Genomic DNA, 18,625 nt, shown 5'->3' on the forward strand with positions numbered 1-18,625 from the left:
TGTAAAATATTTTAGATTTCATTAATTTTTTATATGTTATATATAGACATTGATCAATCAGGGTATGCTCAAAACTAGGGATGCACCGATATGAAAATTTTGGCAGATACCGATAACTACTCGGTTACTCGCGTAACCTCAGTTCCCTGAAATGAGGGAACGAGTATTGCGTAGCATACGCTATAGGGAAAATCCCATAGCGTATGCTACGCAATAGGAGAGACCTCATTGAAAGGGAACTACTCGGTTACTCATGTAACCTCAGTTCCCTGAAATATATTGGCCGATAAATAAATCCAAATTTTTATGTAATTTTTAAGAGCCTGATTTAAAAAAAAGTCCGGCCATTAAAAGTCATGTCCCAATCACACAATTATAATGTTCACATAATGTTCATATTTCAAGCAATTCAAAACCATGGCTAACAGTGCACATCTGAAGTGTTTCAGCTGAAAGACATTTTTAGTTATTGACTTTAAATATAAGCCAATAACATTAAAAATGAACATTTCAGCCGATACCAATATGGTGGCTGATATATCGTGCATCCTTAGAACTCCTGCAAGACTGACAAAATGATAAGTATTTAAATAGTACTCTTTTGCAAAGCAATCTCTTCAGACTTCATTCAGCTTATCTCATTAACTGTCTTAATGAACCACTCATGTTCATCTTTTCTACTTCATTTAGGTGTCATTAATAGTGGATGGGGCTAAAAAAACAGTAGAGTTTTTAGCTCAGAGTTTTCTGAAGAACACCCTCCTGTACATCTTCAAGAACCGAGACCTGCACGCACTCTTCGATCGACAGTTTCACAAGCTGGGCGTTTCTGTCGAGAGCAACGCCGTCTCCATCTACCTGGACTGCAAATTAATTGAACGCCAGGTGACCGCTGAAAGGTCTGGCATGGATGCGAGCGGACGCACCTTCATCACCACTCGAGTGGAGGACGGACGTCCAGTGGATGTGAGTTTTGGACAGAGGTTCTCATCAATGGTCTTCAGTAAGGCAGCGCTCAGTTGCTAAAGCTGAATATGAATGCAAACACTTGGAACATTTATACAGTTGGTGAATGTGAAGCCTCACCTCAAACTATGATGGAAACCATTAAATAATATATTAAGGGAACTTCACTAACTTTAAGTCTGAACCTGATGCAGGTCAAAATGGAATAAGGTGTACTGCCTTGTATTTGTTTATCAATCATGCATGTTCATGCCAATAAATGTCAGTTTACCTTTACAGATTGAGCTTCAAGAGATTCTGATCTTCTGTGATGCTAGAATAGCCGACCTGGACAGATGCTGCGATTCTCCTGGAGTTACGGTAAGATTCATGTTTATGGTGCCGCAGTGTGATACAGATCCTAACCGACTGTAAACCCAGCCCATAATTTTTGCACTAAACTTAAAACCTGTAGTCAATAATTGTATCCCTTAAATCCCAAGTTTGATCAACAAAATTACATATTTAAAAGTTTTTCCCTTGAAAAAAATGTCTTCATGCCTTAAAATAGCTTTAATGTAACTCTACACCCTTGCCTCATTTAGTATACACGGTTCTATGAATATGCAAATTAGCCCCACCTCCACTCACTCACACCAGCTTGAACGTGATTGGTTACAAGGTAGTTTGTGACGTCAGAAACACAAGCGGTTTCAAACTGAGTTTTGAGACTTAGAGAATTTGTGGTATATATTAAAAATACCACATAGACATATAAACAAAATTTAAAACCTTAATTTTCACCTCAGGGGGACTTTAAAGGCTTGACATATTCATAAAATAATATCTGAGCCGGCCAGTCACATTTTAACACTGCTTTTGAATAACCTTATTCTTTCAGGTAATGTTTGAAAGATTGAAGTGTCTCTTGTCTCTTTTGTTTTATTTGTTGTGGTAGTTTTCAAAGGCTCTGCTCCAAAATGAAGTGAACTACCCTTACTACTGCCTACATAGACTGCTTTCTCACAAGTGCTAATGTGATGTTTTGTTTGAGAAATAGACTTAAGTTTAAGGCATTGGCTGAAAATATGCAATATCAATATTTATAATCATCTCCCTGTTGCCCTCTGGTGTATTCAAATTATTATTATTATTATTATTTTTACTGATCTCATTGCAGTGCATAGTGCAGTGTATTTCCTTCTATGCTAAGGATATATTTAAATTGATTCATTTAGCAGAAACTTTTATTCTAAGCGACATACAATTGATGAATACAACAAGCGATTCATCTTAAAGAGGCAATAAAAAAGTGCTAGTAATACAAAGTTGAATTAATTGCTCAGGATATTACAAGCTAGAATAGGGAGAGATTTAGAAATAGTGAGAGCAAAGTAGATAGATTTTTTGAAGTAGGGCTAGTTCACCCTGAAATTAAAATTAAGTCATCGTTTACTCACCCTGGTTTGGATGCTGTATGCCCTTCTTTCTTTTATGCACCACAAAAGGAGAATTGTGAAAAATTGTCCCTCTCGCGCTTGTCCATACAATGGCAGTAAATAGCGACCAGCATCAAACGTATCACCGAATGGTCCCATGCAACACGTGGCGTATTCCAAGTGTACGGTAGACTTTAGTTAAAAGCAAACCAAAATGTAATGTATTATTTAAAGAAGTTCTTGACTTTGGCACAACGTCAGTGTTTGTGCGATTCTATTAGCTCCGCGGTTTGCTCTGTCTCACCCAGAAAAAGCAAACGTTGTGAAAAATCAAGCTTAACAATTCTTGAAAATTGTCTTGGATTCGGCTGTCCTGATAGGGCTTGGAAGATCATTCCACAGCAAGAAATGAAAACGTTCTTGAGATTGATTTTTGTGCCTTTCTGTAATGGCACTGATACCACAAGGCACTGCCCACTTACCGACCGAATGTTCCTGGAGGACATGTAGACTCGTAAGAGAGAGTGGAGGTATAGGTGGCGGATCCCGTGTGACATGGGCTCTTTTAGGTTTGTTGCCTTGAATTTGGCCTAAAGAAGGCATTTTAGCTTTTGAAACTCTTAAAATGCTGTCCATGTAAGCAATGCAGTAGGTTTTGGAACAGAGCCATTGCAATTTCCATGTATTGTTGTTGGACTGAATGTTTCCACCGTGGACAAAGCACTTGAGGGCATCCTTTTAGCTCGAGTTGCTCCAGGCAATAATTTCTGAATAATTAAAGGCAACATACTGTCTTAAACTATTGGATTAGAGAAAATCCACATCCCTGCTCAATGTTGTAATTGGTACATGGTCTTTACATTTGTTTGCTAATCCCCCTTCTCAGCGTTTGGGATAATGTTTCAGTTGCAATTTCCACATGGAAGTAGAATGGTCCTAGTTGCTAACAGGGCCGGTCACGTAATTGGGCAACACATTCGAATGCCTAAGGCGCCATCACTTTATTAACAATTATTGTAGGGCTTTGAAGAAGGTATATATATATATATATATATATATATATTTAAATAATACATTGTTTATATTTAAAAGTTGAACTACCTTTTTTGCAATTATTGACTTTTTAATGATGTTAGAGCTGAAATAAATGTACTAATAAATGTATTAAATAACAGTACTCTGTATGTTTTAGATTCACTAAAATAACTGCCTCTTAAGCATAATTCATTTGGAAAACTAAGGAGCCCCTAAAGGGACAAGGGGAAGGAAAAACAAATGAAATGGGAGGAAAAATAATTTGTCAATGCTTTTATTGTTTTGCGTTCCCTCTAGAAACTTTGCATTCGTTCGCAAAGATCATGTTTCTCGGAGGAACGCAAAATGTATGCGAGCGAACGTAAAGTTCCTCGGGAACGCAAAACATTTACGAGAGGATGCAAAAGCATTGACTTTCCTCGCATCTCATATTTTCCCCCCACCACAGTGTCCCTTTAGGGGCTCTGTGAATCTGACTAAATGGACTATATGGTTTGGTTTTGATTTCACTAAAAATAACTTGCCACAAAAATCTATCATTTGGGTTTTAGCAAAATGGTCTGACTATGTTGGAAAATTCAGAAATGTGATTCAGAGAGCTTTCTTTTGAACAAAATAGTTTCTCACTCAGGAAAACGTAAACCAAATACTATAGGACAAAGAGAACATAAAGAGTGCTGGAAGTAAAGGTTGTTTGCCTACAATATATACTGTATATATGGAATGTACTCTTTAATTTTGCTGAGTAATACTGAAGAAAATGGGTAACATTTTCCAATAAGGTTCATTAGTTAACATTAGTTAATGTATTAACTTACACTATCCAACATTGCTAATCCATTTGTTACAGTATTTATTAATATTTTGTAATGTTAGTTAGTACAAATTCAGCTGTTTGTTCATGTTAGTTCACCGTGGATTAACTAATGTTAACAAGTGCAACCTTTGATTTTAATAATGAATTAGTAAATGTTGAAATAAATATTAACTAAGATTAATAAATGCTGAAGAAGTATTGTTCATTCTTAGTTTATTAACTAAGGTAGTTAACTAATGAACCTTATTGTAAAGTGTTACCAGAAAATGCACAAATGCTCTTCCTAAATTCTTCAGAATTGAACTCAATATGACTTTACAGCACCAAATGATATAATTAGCATAACAAAGTTTTCCAGTGTTATGCATTTCAGAAGATGCATATGCATGCAGTATGCGTGAAAATCCCCCACATATCCTATTCAAAGCATAATAATTGATTATCTTGGTCTGCAATATTCTCTGAATAATTGAACACTGTCTCATGTATTGCCTTATTTTCAATCTGACCAGTGTGAACCTGTAGTAACCCACAACCCCACAGCGGCCTCGCTGGTCACAGGATACCTCCACAGAATGCTGTCCATGCCAGCTCAGCTCCCCACCGACCGATGCCACTGTCCCGCTCTGAAGGTAAAGTTAAACCATGAAAGCATTCTTAAAATGAGCGAGTTAGCACTCAACAATGGATCCTGAGGTAATGCCGCATGCAAAATTAATGGCCAATTAAAGCACATTTATGCCAGTCCGTATACCTGGATGACAGCCAGAGACAGAAATAACAGCTTATTAGAAGCAATTTAGCACAAATAAGGGGGTGTTTGGGCACCGGCATGCACTTCATCAGCGGGCGATGCTCAGCTAATCTCTTCTGAAGTACAAAGAGCCAGAGTTCAGGCTAGGACTCCTCTTTGAATTTTGATCACAGTGTTTTAGACCCGAGCCCATTTAGCATATTAACATTGCATTATGTAACTTATGTGTATTTAAAAGGGGGATCAAGGGCTTCCGGTTTTGGCAGGACATTCTGGACAAAAGGGAGATAAAGGAGACATGGTAAGGAATGGGTTTCATCAATCACGCATTGATTCTAAATAATACAAAATGGCTTAGTTCTTTGTTCAGTGACATTTAATAGATGTGTCCTTTAAAAGACGTGACAGAGTGCATGTGCATTAAGATACACAATCTCTGGTTGCTTTATAGCAGTTTTCTTGTCATTATTATGAAATATGCGGTACACTTTAATTCGTTAGTTATTATTATCCGAACATATTTAAAGTGATTTTTTGGCTTCTCTGTGAGGCGTTAAGGATCTTGGCAGTAAATAGACATGTTCCCTTCCTTGTGTCACTTAGAGTTGGGAGCCACTGTAAGAATGTTTGGAATTCACACAAATGAACAGCTGATGATATATTTGTTAAGGACAAATGGTCTTTAAGGTCATTAGTCAAATTAGTTTGTTGTGTTTTGGAATAGAGACGTTTTCTTGACAAGAACCACTTCGGAATACCTTTTGGGAACAAGCAGCCAATAAATTCGCACTCCTATAGGACCAACTTCTGAGAAATGTTGCTTTACTTTCTACATAATTAATGCGGTTGCTGCCAAAATTGTTGTTTTTTTGTTTTCAAATCCGGTAGGAAATGAGACTACAGTTTTTCTATTGATCTCTTTCAAATTATCCTGCACAACAGTCACATAACTGTAGCCTTTGTTGCAAATGGAATTGTTGACTATGTGTATGAAACTTATCATTTATCAGACAAATGTCTCTTCAGTTAATTGCTCAGTCAAACAACAAAGCTTCTTTTATATTTTTGCGGTAGGTGTTAATTGACAACTGGAGTTTGTTCTATTGTTGCATTTTGTTGCTCCTGCAGCATCAGATGTCACATTTTTCAGCGATTGAATCCTCAACGAATGACTGTTCAATGTCATGCTGAATGCGTTTTATGAAATATTATGCAGTATTTCTTCAATGTAATAGAATATACGGGACACGTGTAATTGCATTTGGAACAAGAACATGACCAATAGCACATATTGAATTTATGATGCATTTCCAAGACATTGCATCAGAGCTGTGAATTTTAACATTTTAACAGAGGCCTGCTGAAGGTGAAAGTGAATTTTATAGTTTTCCAGGTGCCTCTATGCTTGATAAAATCATTGTTTTGGCTACTGGAGTCTCAAATATCGTTACAGTATACGGGCAGATAATTGGATAATTCAGCATTTCCTGACACTCTAGGCTATTGTTTTCTTTTTTTGTGTGTGGATATACTGTGTATGTGCTCCGGTTCTCAAGTTGTCATGGCTGGAATGCTACACATAGCCTCCGTGGAATAAGTGGACAATCCCATGGGATATTCTAGGATCGGTTTAACACTTGACGGAGACTCAAATCTCCATCTGCAGTAGTTTAAAGTCAATAGGTCATCACGGGGAATTTTTTTTTCCTCCATTGTCCTATTTTAGAATGAAACACGCTTGCATATCTGCCTCTGACTTTCGTCCTGTCACAGTAGGGCGGTCGTTAATCAGCGCTCAGTCTCAGAACTGTCGGGACACACTTAAATTGTTGCCCCCTGTTCGTGATGGTATCAGACGAAGGGACATTAACATTCTAGAAAGCATTTTATTGGACAAAGAAACTATATAGACCTTAGTGAACAAGTCATTCATTTTCTTAAATTTGACTTTGATTTCTTCTGGGACATTCAGACACTTAATTTGTTGCCATTTTCTCATTTAATGTCAAATATTTTAGCATATTTGTCTTTGGACACACTCAGAGCTCACAAATATGGACTAAAAGACAAAAACCTTACATTTTTAATTACATGAGGCCTTTTTGAGTGTTATTTTGTTAGCAGTTATTGTCTCTAGTATCAATTATTCATACATTCACTGTCAAAATAGTCTGACACACTTAATTTGTTGGCCATATTAGTACTTTTCTGAATGTGCATATTAGAAAGGTTTGCACTCATGGCACTGTCATGTTGTAAAGCTTTGCAAACAGAATATAATTAACTTCTGTCCATGCTCATTTTAACAACTTATTTTTCACAAGACCCCATAAAACTGTTTGACAAATGCTTTTTTTTTCCCTTTCTTGTGACATTTTCTATTGATATAGTCAATAGCTGTTGTTTAATGGCGCAGCAGTGTACCATTTTCCATTTCTAATGCTACACACAAAAAAGGCTTATTTTAAAAAGATTTACGAATGCCAATTGTATAGTCATTTCACAAAATTAAATGAAATAATCCTTACATATTATCAATTAATAATTTAATTTAATATTTTTTTAACTCATTTAATATTCGTAATCCATATAATATGAATAATATGTAAGGATTAATCAATTTAATTTGGAATTTTACTACAATTGAAATTGGTAAATCATAAAAACAGGCTGAAATATTGTTTTGAGTGCTGCTTCAGGTGGTATAATGGGGGGAGGGGGGGCACTTACATTCTAGAAGGAATTTTATTGAACAAAACATTTGCATTGGCCCCTGTAAAGTCATTTTTATTTAAATTTTTGTTGTTTTTATATGTCCACGTGTTTGTCATATTTTAGTAGTGTGCTGCTGGCATATCATTGGCCTAATAAATGTAAATGGCGTCTTTATGTAAATTATCGTTGTGGTTACATAATCCTATTGTGTGTATATGCCACATTTACATTAAACTCATAATATAAAAAGCTCATGAGAATCTAAGCCCCATGTTTCGGAGGTTGTTTAAGCCAAAAGGCTCATATCCAGCATTGGGGGAAGAATCGGGCCCACATTTGTTTTTGTTTTTTTGCAATGTGGGAATTCATGGATGTTGGAAACTGAAAACGCATTACAGATAAACGAAGCACACGCATTTCACGGCTGGCGATATTTCCGGCGTCTCCTGCTGACTCTGTTCTCTTATTGCTTCCTCAAAGAGAAACATTTGAATATCATAGACGAGCAAGCTGGTATCAAACGGGCATTTCAAGCTTTGTGTTGGCGATGTAATTTGTCAACGACACACCGTTCTTAGTGATGTTTTTTATTTTAAGAAAAGAAATGCAAAGTTATGGAGGATGGGAGGATGCATGCATATGTATTAGAGCACAGGCTAGATTTACTGCACCATGGTGAATGGAAAAGGGGGGAAATAAAATATTATATTTATAGACTGCATGCAGAACTTATTTACTTACTAGAGTGTCTATCTTTGAATTGTCTGACAGTATTTTTCACTATATTGAATTGCTTGGTGTCTTGTGTACCATCCATGTTTTAACCTAAGAATGAACTTAAATCCGGTTACTTTAAACATTAGATGTATAAACCAGCCAATTAGTGTAATATGTTGTAAGACTATAACCGACAGCCATTTAATGCACTTACAGAACATGGTCATGAGAGCCAGGTGTTTAATGGATGTATTAGTGATGCGTTTCATTAAATCTTTTTGAAACCGAAAGAGAGTCACAGCCTCTGACCGTGAACACAGTCCACCCCAGAAGAGAGACCGAATATAAAATGCAGCCGATTTGCAAGGTAGTGTACGGCTATTACAGCGTTCTGAGCTATTAAGCTCACCGAATGTCACCCAAAGGTTAATTGCAGTGACCTACACAAGAACCCTTTCTGTGGATCACTTCGAACGTGTTTCTCAAAAGAGTTTGTACCCAGCGATGAAAATTGCCAGTCGCAATCGTGTTTCATGGATTGAGTGAAGTGGGATTAATCGCATGAGGAGTTCTGTTCAGAGCGAACCAGCATTTCTAGATCCTTAATACTAGCCGATGCACAACACGTCCAAAATGCAATTACCTGGGCTGGTTTTGTTGTTATGGAGATGTACTTTCTAACCACACTGCCTCTCTAAGAGTTCTCTCTCTCCCTGTAATCCAATATTCGACTAGGAACCAAAACGACATGAGTGATTTTTGGGCAGCAAACCTAAATTCAGGGTCCACCGGCATGCCTGAATTATTTATGAACCGGAGTAGTTGTTTTAATGGCCTCACAATTCATTAAAGCTCACTCAATATTGTTCTTTGTAAACGGATTAAAATCTAGGGAATTTCAAGGTTATTTTTAGGTGAATTTGACAGCATGAGTATAGTTTGATTGATGGACCCTATGGCTTAATAACAAAATAGGAAGTTTTTGTTTGATTGTTTTTCCCTCCACCACTTCATTTATTTGTGTGTACTGCAAATTTCAGTGAAAAACTGTTTGTACAGCACATTATCAAGTAAAAGAAATGAACACAACACTTAGGTCAGTGTTCCTATACCCGGTGCAAAGCGGCGCCAGATGCGAAGTGTTTTCTGCTAGTTTCAGCCCGACACAGTTTTTATTTTCACGTCCTGCGCCACGTTGTTTAAATAGCAAATGCATTTGCGCCCATCTGTTCGCTCATGGGCGAGCTGGTCTGAAAACGAGGTGTGCTCAGGCGCATTGTGGGTGCGTTGCTATTTTGAGGCAACTGAAATAGAGCTGGCGCCATTGACCAACTGAAACCTGGTCTAAAGTCAATGGCGCAATATACATTTTTTTTATTTAAAGAGCGCGTTAGTAATATGTGCCTATAGGCGGGTCCACAATGCGCATACCCTTTGTCCCGTAGATGGTCTGCTTGCACGCACCTCACGCACGAGCAGATCCATATCCTGGAGAAGCGCTCAGTTTTTCCGCTTGCAAATTCCGCCATGTAAATAGCGAATCCGCCATGGCGCGAGCGCAACTAGCTTTTAAAGGGAATGGGAGATGAGACTTGAATTGGTTTAATGCACGTTACACCCAAAGCACACCCATTACTCATTAAAAGAATAGGGACAACCCTTTTAGACCATACGCCGGGGCCCGCCGACCATTTTTACTGTCGTTAAACTGGCAAAAGTGGATTCGGACACGCTCTAAGTGCACTTGCACCGTGTGCTTTAGACCATGTGCTTAGATTGTTAAAATATGGCCCTTAGAATCTAAATTGTCTTCTTTGTTTTGTTTTGATTTTACTTATATTATATATTTGTATATTTAAAAAAAGAAGAAAGTGCTGTTGTATGGAAGATTTATTTATTAATTTATTTGCTTGTCTTCATTTTTAAAATAAACCATATTTATATTACCATATCTTTTATTTGTTTGTTTATTTGTTTGTTTGTTATTATATTATAATATAATTGGTCCCTACTCAATTAAAATTTAAGACGATATTCCAAAACCATGGCACGTTCAGAAAAATCCACTTTTGCCAGTTTAACGACGGTAAAAATGGTCGGCGCACCCGGCGTATGGTCTAAAAGGGTTGTCCCTATTCTCTAGTAATGGGTGTGTATGGGTCCCTAGTAATGGGTGTGTTTTGGGTGTAACGTGCAATAAACCAATTATAGTCTCATCTCCCATTAAGTGTGCTTAACCATGCGCTTAGATCATTAAAATATGGCCCTTAGAATTTAAATGGTCTTCTTTGTTTTGTTTTGATTTTACTTATATTATATAATTTTATATTTAAGCAAAGAAGAAAGTGCAGAATACCCCTGCTAGTACTACACATGGACCACAGACTTGCAGTAGTTTTACTCTATTAACCTTGACTCTAATGTTCTCAGGCACGTCAAACAAGGTTACTGTGGGTCTTGAGCTTGTAGCCTCCCAATTATCGAGTAATATTATCCAGCTCTGCAGCTGCCGTCCACTGTGTTACAAAGAGTCCCAGACAGCTGTAATGGTGCAGAGCACTACAGACCTCAAAACCCACTGCTTAATGTGTCAATATGGGATTGTCCACCAACATGCCCATCTGCCATGTCTTCTCCAGGGAAATGCAGGGAAAGACAAGGAGAGAAGGTATGACTTTTTGAGTGGCATAGCTATGGTGGATTTTAACGGAGGCTTTCAACTGTCTTCTAAGATGGATGGCACACTAATAGATTTGTATGATCTCCGTGATCTTGAGAAATCATTAGTCTGTCATTAGTTTCTTTCCAATGTCTTCATGGGCAGTAACGGAACCATGATCTGCAAACCACACTTTTTGCATAATACGCAGGGTATCATAAACTCATTTTAGGAGGATAGATGCAGAAATTGCCAAAGCATTCCTGTGAATTTCACTGTACTGTGTGACAGGTGGTAAATGTAGCCTGATGTTTCTCTGCAGATGTCATGAATATCTCTCATGAAACTATGGTGATGCAAAACAAGTGAGCTGTATCGCCCTGTAGGATTAGATGAAACCTCTTGGAAGTATTGAAGTATTGCCACTAGCCATTATTGCTGCCCTTTAACTACAAAACGCTTTCAAAACTTAGTGAGCTACATATCTAGACAGTATTTTAAGGCATCATATTCATGTCAATGCTGCCTTTACCAATACCTTATTTTGACCAATATCCTTCACATGTGGCAAATCCCATATTGCACTGCAGCAACTCGTTTTTTATTATCGAATATTGTAGTATTTGTTGTAAATAATTTCAATCATAATAACTTCCCCAGTCGCTTGCAGCGACTTCTCTTCCCTGATGACACGTTTTTAAGCACGAGGGCGGGGCAACCTCTCACTCACATGACATCACAGCAATAGCAAACCACAACCATCCAATCAATTCTTGATGGACAAAGTTAAGTCCCGCCCTACTTTTTGTTCTATGAGAAGCTGTTTATACATCACAATAGGGAAGAAAATACCATTTCAACTTTCATATCATGCCAACTTGGCAAATGAGAGAAATTTTGATTTATATAGCCTACTTAAAATCAGTACCAAATCAAAAGTTCCAAAAAAAAAGGTTCCAATTTAAAGATAGAATTACCTACACTGCTGTTTTGTTGTGGTTATTGTTGTTGTTGTTGTTTTTGAAGAAAAAAAAAAGGAATATTGTGAAATATTATTTCATTTGAAAATAACATTTCCTTGATGAATACATTTTTAAAAAATCCTCACCCTAAACTTTTGAACGGTATAGTGTTAATGGTTCAATATAATTAAAATTTTTAAATTTTACCCACTATTTTATTTGTTCTGGAGTTGCATTAGATTGTTTTGTTGGCTATAGGCTTTGGTAAAAAACTCTACTGAAGTCAACTGACAGGTGAGTTGAGTTATATAATTGCCAGTTTATAGTGAACCAAATCAGTCATTTATGAGTATATATTTAAATAGCAGAAGGCAGAGCAAGGCAGTTCACTATGTTTTGAAACCAAGCTAAGGTGTCCATTGAAAGATTCACACGTCACATAAATTTAAGCAGGTTTTAAATGCTTCTAATAGCTCCAAAGCAGCAGGGACACATACTACAGTATTTTATTGCTGTTGTAAATTTTTTAGAGAACTCTGTGGAGAAAATTAGCCCATGAACCTCGATTATGACAGACATCATTACCTAATGGTGCTTATACAAATCTCGTCAGCTTCAGACTTGTCGATTTCAAGCAACAATTTATACATCAAGTACTCTTGTTATAGATCACTGATGAACTGGCCCGAGTATTTGGTGTTTTCTTCTGTAAATGAAGTTGTTATTCCTCAGGTTGACAGGGGTATAGCTTCTTCTCCTGATCTGGATGGTATTTCTGGAAAAGGTACGCATTTATCCACCCTGACTATTTTATAAATGCTTAAAGAAAGGATAGGTTGCCTGGAAGACTTTGAAAAGCACCTTGCGATAGTAAGTGGCTTCCAAATAGAGTTTCTGTCACTAGTCTGAAGTGCTTCTTCACATAGAGGTCCGATTGCACACTTCAGAGTGCCATTCCACTCTTTCTGAGGATGCATTGGGTGAAAGTATTTTTTTTGTCTGCTAGTGGTTCTTCACCAGATGCATATAATCTGCTAGAAAGGTTTATTTTATCCTGGGTTGTCTGGAGAGGCTTGAAATCAGATTACGGCGATGGGATCTCTTCTATCAGTCAGTTTGGGATTAGACAGTGACAGGCCACAGGGGACGAAGTCTGCGGATTTATGACTCAACATGCTTGTATCGGACTGAGCTGTACACTTCTGGAATCTTAATTGTAGAGTGTCTTTGTGGGAGAAAAGGCTTTGATTTTAAGGGAATACTGGAATAGCTACTGGAGATGGGCTATACAATTTGTATGAAGATTAACAGAATCTGACTGAAGACATTTAGTTGTTTTAGGCTATCAAAATATGAAGCTTTTTTTGTTTAGTACACATTGTTGTTTTTTTGGGTTCAATAGTGCTTTCAAGGCAACACTGTATTAACCCTTAAATGCATGAATGTTTCACCAATCATTATTACATATTTGGGTCTTTAGAGACCCGGATCTATATCTAAAATGGATGGATCTCTACCTGTTGTAATAATATAAAACTCTCCTGATATTAGAGTAACAATTACAGAAGAATAAAATAAAGCTTATTTTGTTACCTTTTGGAGCTCGGAAGGGTTCAGTTTGAGCAGATGTTTTATACCATCATCACTGTCCTCGTCTGAGCTCATTTCCCATTCAGCATCTGGCTCATATTCGCCATCTTAAGCATATTCTCAAAACTATCTTCAAAATCAATATTTTGATCGCTGACAGCTTCTTTACCAGATCCACCATAAGTGACAGTGACACTAATATTTGATTGTGTTCAGTTCTTGCTCTGCAGTAAATCGCTGTGCCATTTCAAGTTTTGCTGATGATATTTCCTATTCTTTTGTTTTCTGCCTTCGGTTACTATGAATGAAACGTCACTTCATCATTGTGTATCAGACAGTGATACCTACACCGTTACCCACAATTTAAAAATAATAATAATGGGAAAACGCATTCCTTTTATATATTTTTTTCTTGTTATATTGTTTATAATGAATTGATTGAGGAATATTAAGAAGGTTGATGTCTAACTTTAAAAAATGAATGAGGTGGGTGGTAGTACATGATGTATCGGGTCACTAAGGACCCAAGGTATGTGTTTAAGGGTTAAACTTCCTCGTTTTCTTTTCCACCCTTAGTCAGATTGAACAGCTTAATTTTCTTTTTTTTTAGACTTGGATGTGCTCTCTGTATTTTATAGAAAGGCTGTCAGTTGATTCAAAGTTTAATTACATTAATAACACTGGTTAATTATAATGAATACGATTAATCGCATGTTAAGACAATCCCCCAAATTAAGATAATTCAAAAACATTATGTACATTTTATTGTGGCATAAAAAGTGACTTCAGAATTTTTTGAAAAATCTGTAGAAAAACAGGCAATGTCCTGGCATAGAAATACCAGTACATTTTCCATTAAGTTTACAGACATTTCTTTTAATCCTAGAATTCATATTAACATGGTATATTGTCTTATTTTATTGACTTTTGTTAGAGTTTTTTAATTTCAACATTATTGTCATATAGCAGTTTTTTTTTTTTCAAAAGCCACAAATTCTCTTTCATTTCGCTGCAGACTCTGCAGAATGGCAAAACTTCGCATTTCAAGCTTGAATTGCTCTGAATCACACTTTTATGAATTTCTGCAGAGCCTAAAATATAGCCTAAAATATAAGCTTTCCTTCAACTTTAACACTATTCTTTTACTGCCTTGCAAGCACTGAACATTTTATTTTCTGCAAAAGTGAATATAGTTTAGTTTTTTTCTTTCTGGTGAACGTGTGAGCCTGGACTTGCGGGAGGGCAGGACATTGCAGGTGAAAAGGTAAACAGCTTCAGTTTATCACCTTGAACTCAAGGAGAATTCACATTCTGATTTCCATTTCATGCTATTAATATTTGATTTGGCTGCAAAGTCACGGCTGTAGTGGAGTCTGGGTTCATGCTGTCAGTACTTCTAAAAAGCAAACAACCTTTTCTCTTACCTTCTCTTATTGCTTTACATGCAAACAAACAAACACATTTGCATAGACATGCTGTAGCTTGGAAACCAATGGTGCTCTGTCTGGAGTGCATTGGCTGCATACATATTCATGTGTATATAAATCCCTTAATGCAGACGGGCAATTTAACGTGCTGTAATTAAGACTGTCCAATTCGTAATCATCTCACCATGATCAGACCAAAAAACAAGCGACTCGTACATAGAAAGACAGAGAGATTGTGTTTCTTTGGCCCCTGGAGAGCATAGGGTGGCACTTTGTGCGTCACACAGAGTGAACTGTAATTATGAGCTGATGCAGAACCACTAAAACAGTTTTATTGAATCTCATTAGCAAACAATAGTCTGTTTTAGTATAGACACACATAATGGGTAGCTTGCAGTAAAGAACCAGAATTATGCACTTATGTTGCTATAGGTTTACTAGTTGTATGATGGTGTATATATTTGGAAACATTCACAGTGTTATTAAAAATATTCAATTCTTAAAACATTATTATTATTTAATATTTAAATGCATATTTTGTCACAAATAACATTTAAATTCACAAATTCTTAATTGTCTAGTACATTTTGTTATATGAGCCATGGTGGAATTGCATTTATCTAAATGTTCTAATGTATTTGATGCTTTTTCAATATAATCAGTGGACAATTTTGATGTCCTTTTTTTTGAGGAAGTTATCTGAAAAGAATGCATTGAACATTTTGTGGTGCAATATGGTGCTTTTTGACACAGCTGATTTCGTGCAGCTGACAACTTAGTGTACAGAAAAAAAAAAGTATTTTCCAATAATTAATTATGAAGTAATTTGTAATATGTCACAACTTGTGTTCGACTAATGAAATTCTCCTGTCGTTTGACTTTTTAAACATTCCTAATTTTTTTTTGGTCTCCTACAACAGGTTTACATGCATTCAAGGTCAAAAAACAAGAATTTTTTTCATAATATACATTGCACATCACCTCTTTTCTCACAATGTCTAAAACGGTTAGATAAAGGATTCAGTCTCTCTAAACTCCTTCCCAGTCTGTTGTGATTGGTCGACCGCTTACAGCATGTATCAGAAACGAAACGTCCATTACCATATCTGAATTTCGGGTTAAAGTAGATGTTGTTCACAGGTAGCCAATGAAGACTGACATAATGCAAATTTGTTACAAACCTACATATATTCAGAATTCAGCAGTTCAGAATCGATTCTTTCTGGAGACAATAACTTTGCCGTATGTGTACTTTGATCTTTAAAACTTTGTAGACCTTTTACAGTCACAAACAGCTATATTACACACTGCATGAAGGGTAATATAAATAAAAAAACATAATAGGGGCACTTTAAGATTCACACTCCTGAATTGAATGGTAGCCAGTTCTCACAATCTTTTTACTCGTCCTGTAGACAACATCTAGATCCTTCCATTAGCAGTGAGAAAAGCAATATTGTTAGACAGCTCTGACCAAGTGGATTGGATCGGATCTCAAATGAATCAAACGTAACTGAGAGTTGTCGTGACATGATGTAGAAACCAAATGCTCAGCAAGGTGCACATATTCTCGGTCATTCTCACTATATCTGTCATGTATTAGCGTCTCCTGAGGTTCGACGTGCAGCTGTCAGCTTCACCTGCTAGACCGTTAAACACATGTGATCCTTAGTACATGCTGGTACGTCCTTCAATTGTAAGTGCACAGATTTCTGGCAAATATTGCCAGAATACTGTAATCCCAGCAACACAAAGATTATCTACTTAGTCTATGATGTTTATACTGTATTATCTATACATTCACATTTTGAGGGATTTGAATGTGATTTGAGGAAAATATATGCAGGAGTTTTAGCATTACACCAATGTACAGGTGCAATTCCATAGTCGATGATAAGATGAACTCATTAAATCATTAATGGGTTTGTAATACAGTAACAGTTTATGCATTCTCATTTTCTAAAGACATTTACCGCAGGACATAATCCATGATACTTTTTCAAAGGAACTGTGGTTTCTTCTAGTTGTCGCCTGATATGTCGCTAAGCTCAGTTTATTGGCTGATATTTGACATTTTTTAATTATCGACATCTGCCGATGTGTTGAAAGTGGAACTTTTATTTTGACAGTTGCTGGCGTTCTCAGCACCAAGTTTTGGGGGCTGTTTACATGACACCATTTTCAACTAAAAACGTTTTTGAAAACGGTCTCCGTGTAAACAACAAAAACTCGAGTCTCTGAAAATGATGTTATCATGCACATGCGTATTACGCGTTCAGTGGTGTTTCATCGCCACCTAACGGCTTGGCGGCAGAATACAGTGTTGTTAGTCGTTTTCGCGGATTCTTGTGAATGGGGATCGGTTTGACAATAGTGTCGTCTGCACGCTGAAAATTCTGAAGGAAAAACTTTTCCGTTTTTTAAGCGTTATTGTTGTCGTGTAAACGCATCCTTAATGGACTTTATGCACAGCTGCACTACTTCCTGAACTTCAGGCAGCTCCTTTGTTTCTTGTCTTCCATTATTGGACAAACTGATTAATCCAGGTGTGCCTGACCAATAACAATAATCAGACACACCTAGATTAATCAGTTTGTCCAATAATGGCAGACAGGAAACAAAGGAGCTGCCTGAAGTTCAGGAAGTAGTGCAGCTGTGCATAAAGCCAATTGGTTTCCTTAATTAGTTTCTGTTTATAGGTACACTGTGTAGGAATTTCTCCCATCTAGCGGTGAAATTGTATTTTGGATTCAAATGAATAGTGCTCTCTAGCGCCTCGCTTTTTCAAATGTGTGTTGCAACTACGGTAGCCGTTATGTACTAACAAACAACGTTATGTGTTTAACTATACATGTTCTACTGTTATGCTGCTTATATAAAGAATTACACAACCAATCAATGAAAAATAACTTGCAATTTAGACATTGACTTACCTGTCGAGAAAAAAGCAGGCAACTTCATATTTCATACACATTTCTGAACCCTTTCAAAGTCTTTCTCCTTCATTAGCTCTTTCCAACTGGGAAAAGCTATCCCGATATTTACCCTCGGTTTTTGAATTCGCCGGTTAAGTTTCCTTTTCAATTATTTTTGTTGCTTTTTTGGCGACGAGGATTCCCTTTCCTGTGGTTCGGCATAAGTATGATCCTGCATTATAAAGTACCGTGCAGTGCAGCCTTTCAAATTTGCCGGGACAGTGACAAGCGCCTCTCCCTGATCTCTTTGTCCGTCTCAGCTGGTTTCAGTCATGTGATGCTGACTCTTAACGAAAACACACTGTGGAAACGCGTTGAGGTAGCCTAGTGCTTTTTGTCCCTCTCTGCTATTATAGTTTTTCAAGATTGTGGAATGACATGGAAGCCTCCTTGGACTTACCCGTCCCATGTAAATAAAGATAATTAATTATTTGGTTACGAGGATAAGTCAGATCATTGACAGAGGTAATTTTACACCAATGAGGACATATTTATGATAAAGACATTGATTTGAGCTAATAAAATACTTACACAGTGTACCTTTAACTGTTCTAATTCATTATTAGGGAAAATGGTATTCTGTGTTTACA

The 18,625-nt window shown here is 36.9% G+C and overlaps 1 protein-coding gene across 5 annotated transcripts in view; it reads left to right on the forward strand.

Moving 5' to 3' along the window:
• LOC307011088 (uncharacterized protein) overlaps positions 1-18,625 on the forward strand; it is a 180,938-nt gene that overhangs the window by 13,515 nt on the left and 148,798 nt on the right. For 3 of the 5 annotated variants that reach the window (XM_079636408.1, XM_079636409.1, XM_079636407.1), the window contains exons 6-8: positions 691-966; positions 1,246-1,326; positions 4,749-4,868. In XM_079636408.1, coding sequence (XP_079492534.1) covers positions 691-966; positions 1,246-1,326; positions 4,749-4,868 — 477 coding nt within the window. Of the gene's footprint in view, positions 1-690; positions 967-1,245; positions 1,327-4,748; positions 4,869-5,228; positions 5,292-18,625 lie in introns of all 5 variants that reach the window. The other 2 variants (XM_079636406.1, XM_079636405.1) reach the window with 1 other exon arrangement.

Source organism: Phoxinus phoxinus (genome assembly GCF_949152265.1).
Source record: "Phoxinus phoxinus genome assembly, chromosome: 14".
Lineage (NCBI taxonomy): Eukaryota > Metazoa > Chordata > Actinopteri > Cypriniformes > Leuciscidae > Phoxinus > Phoxinus phoxinus.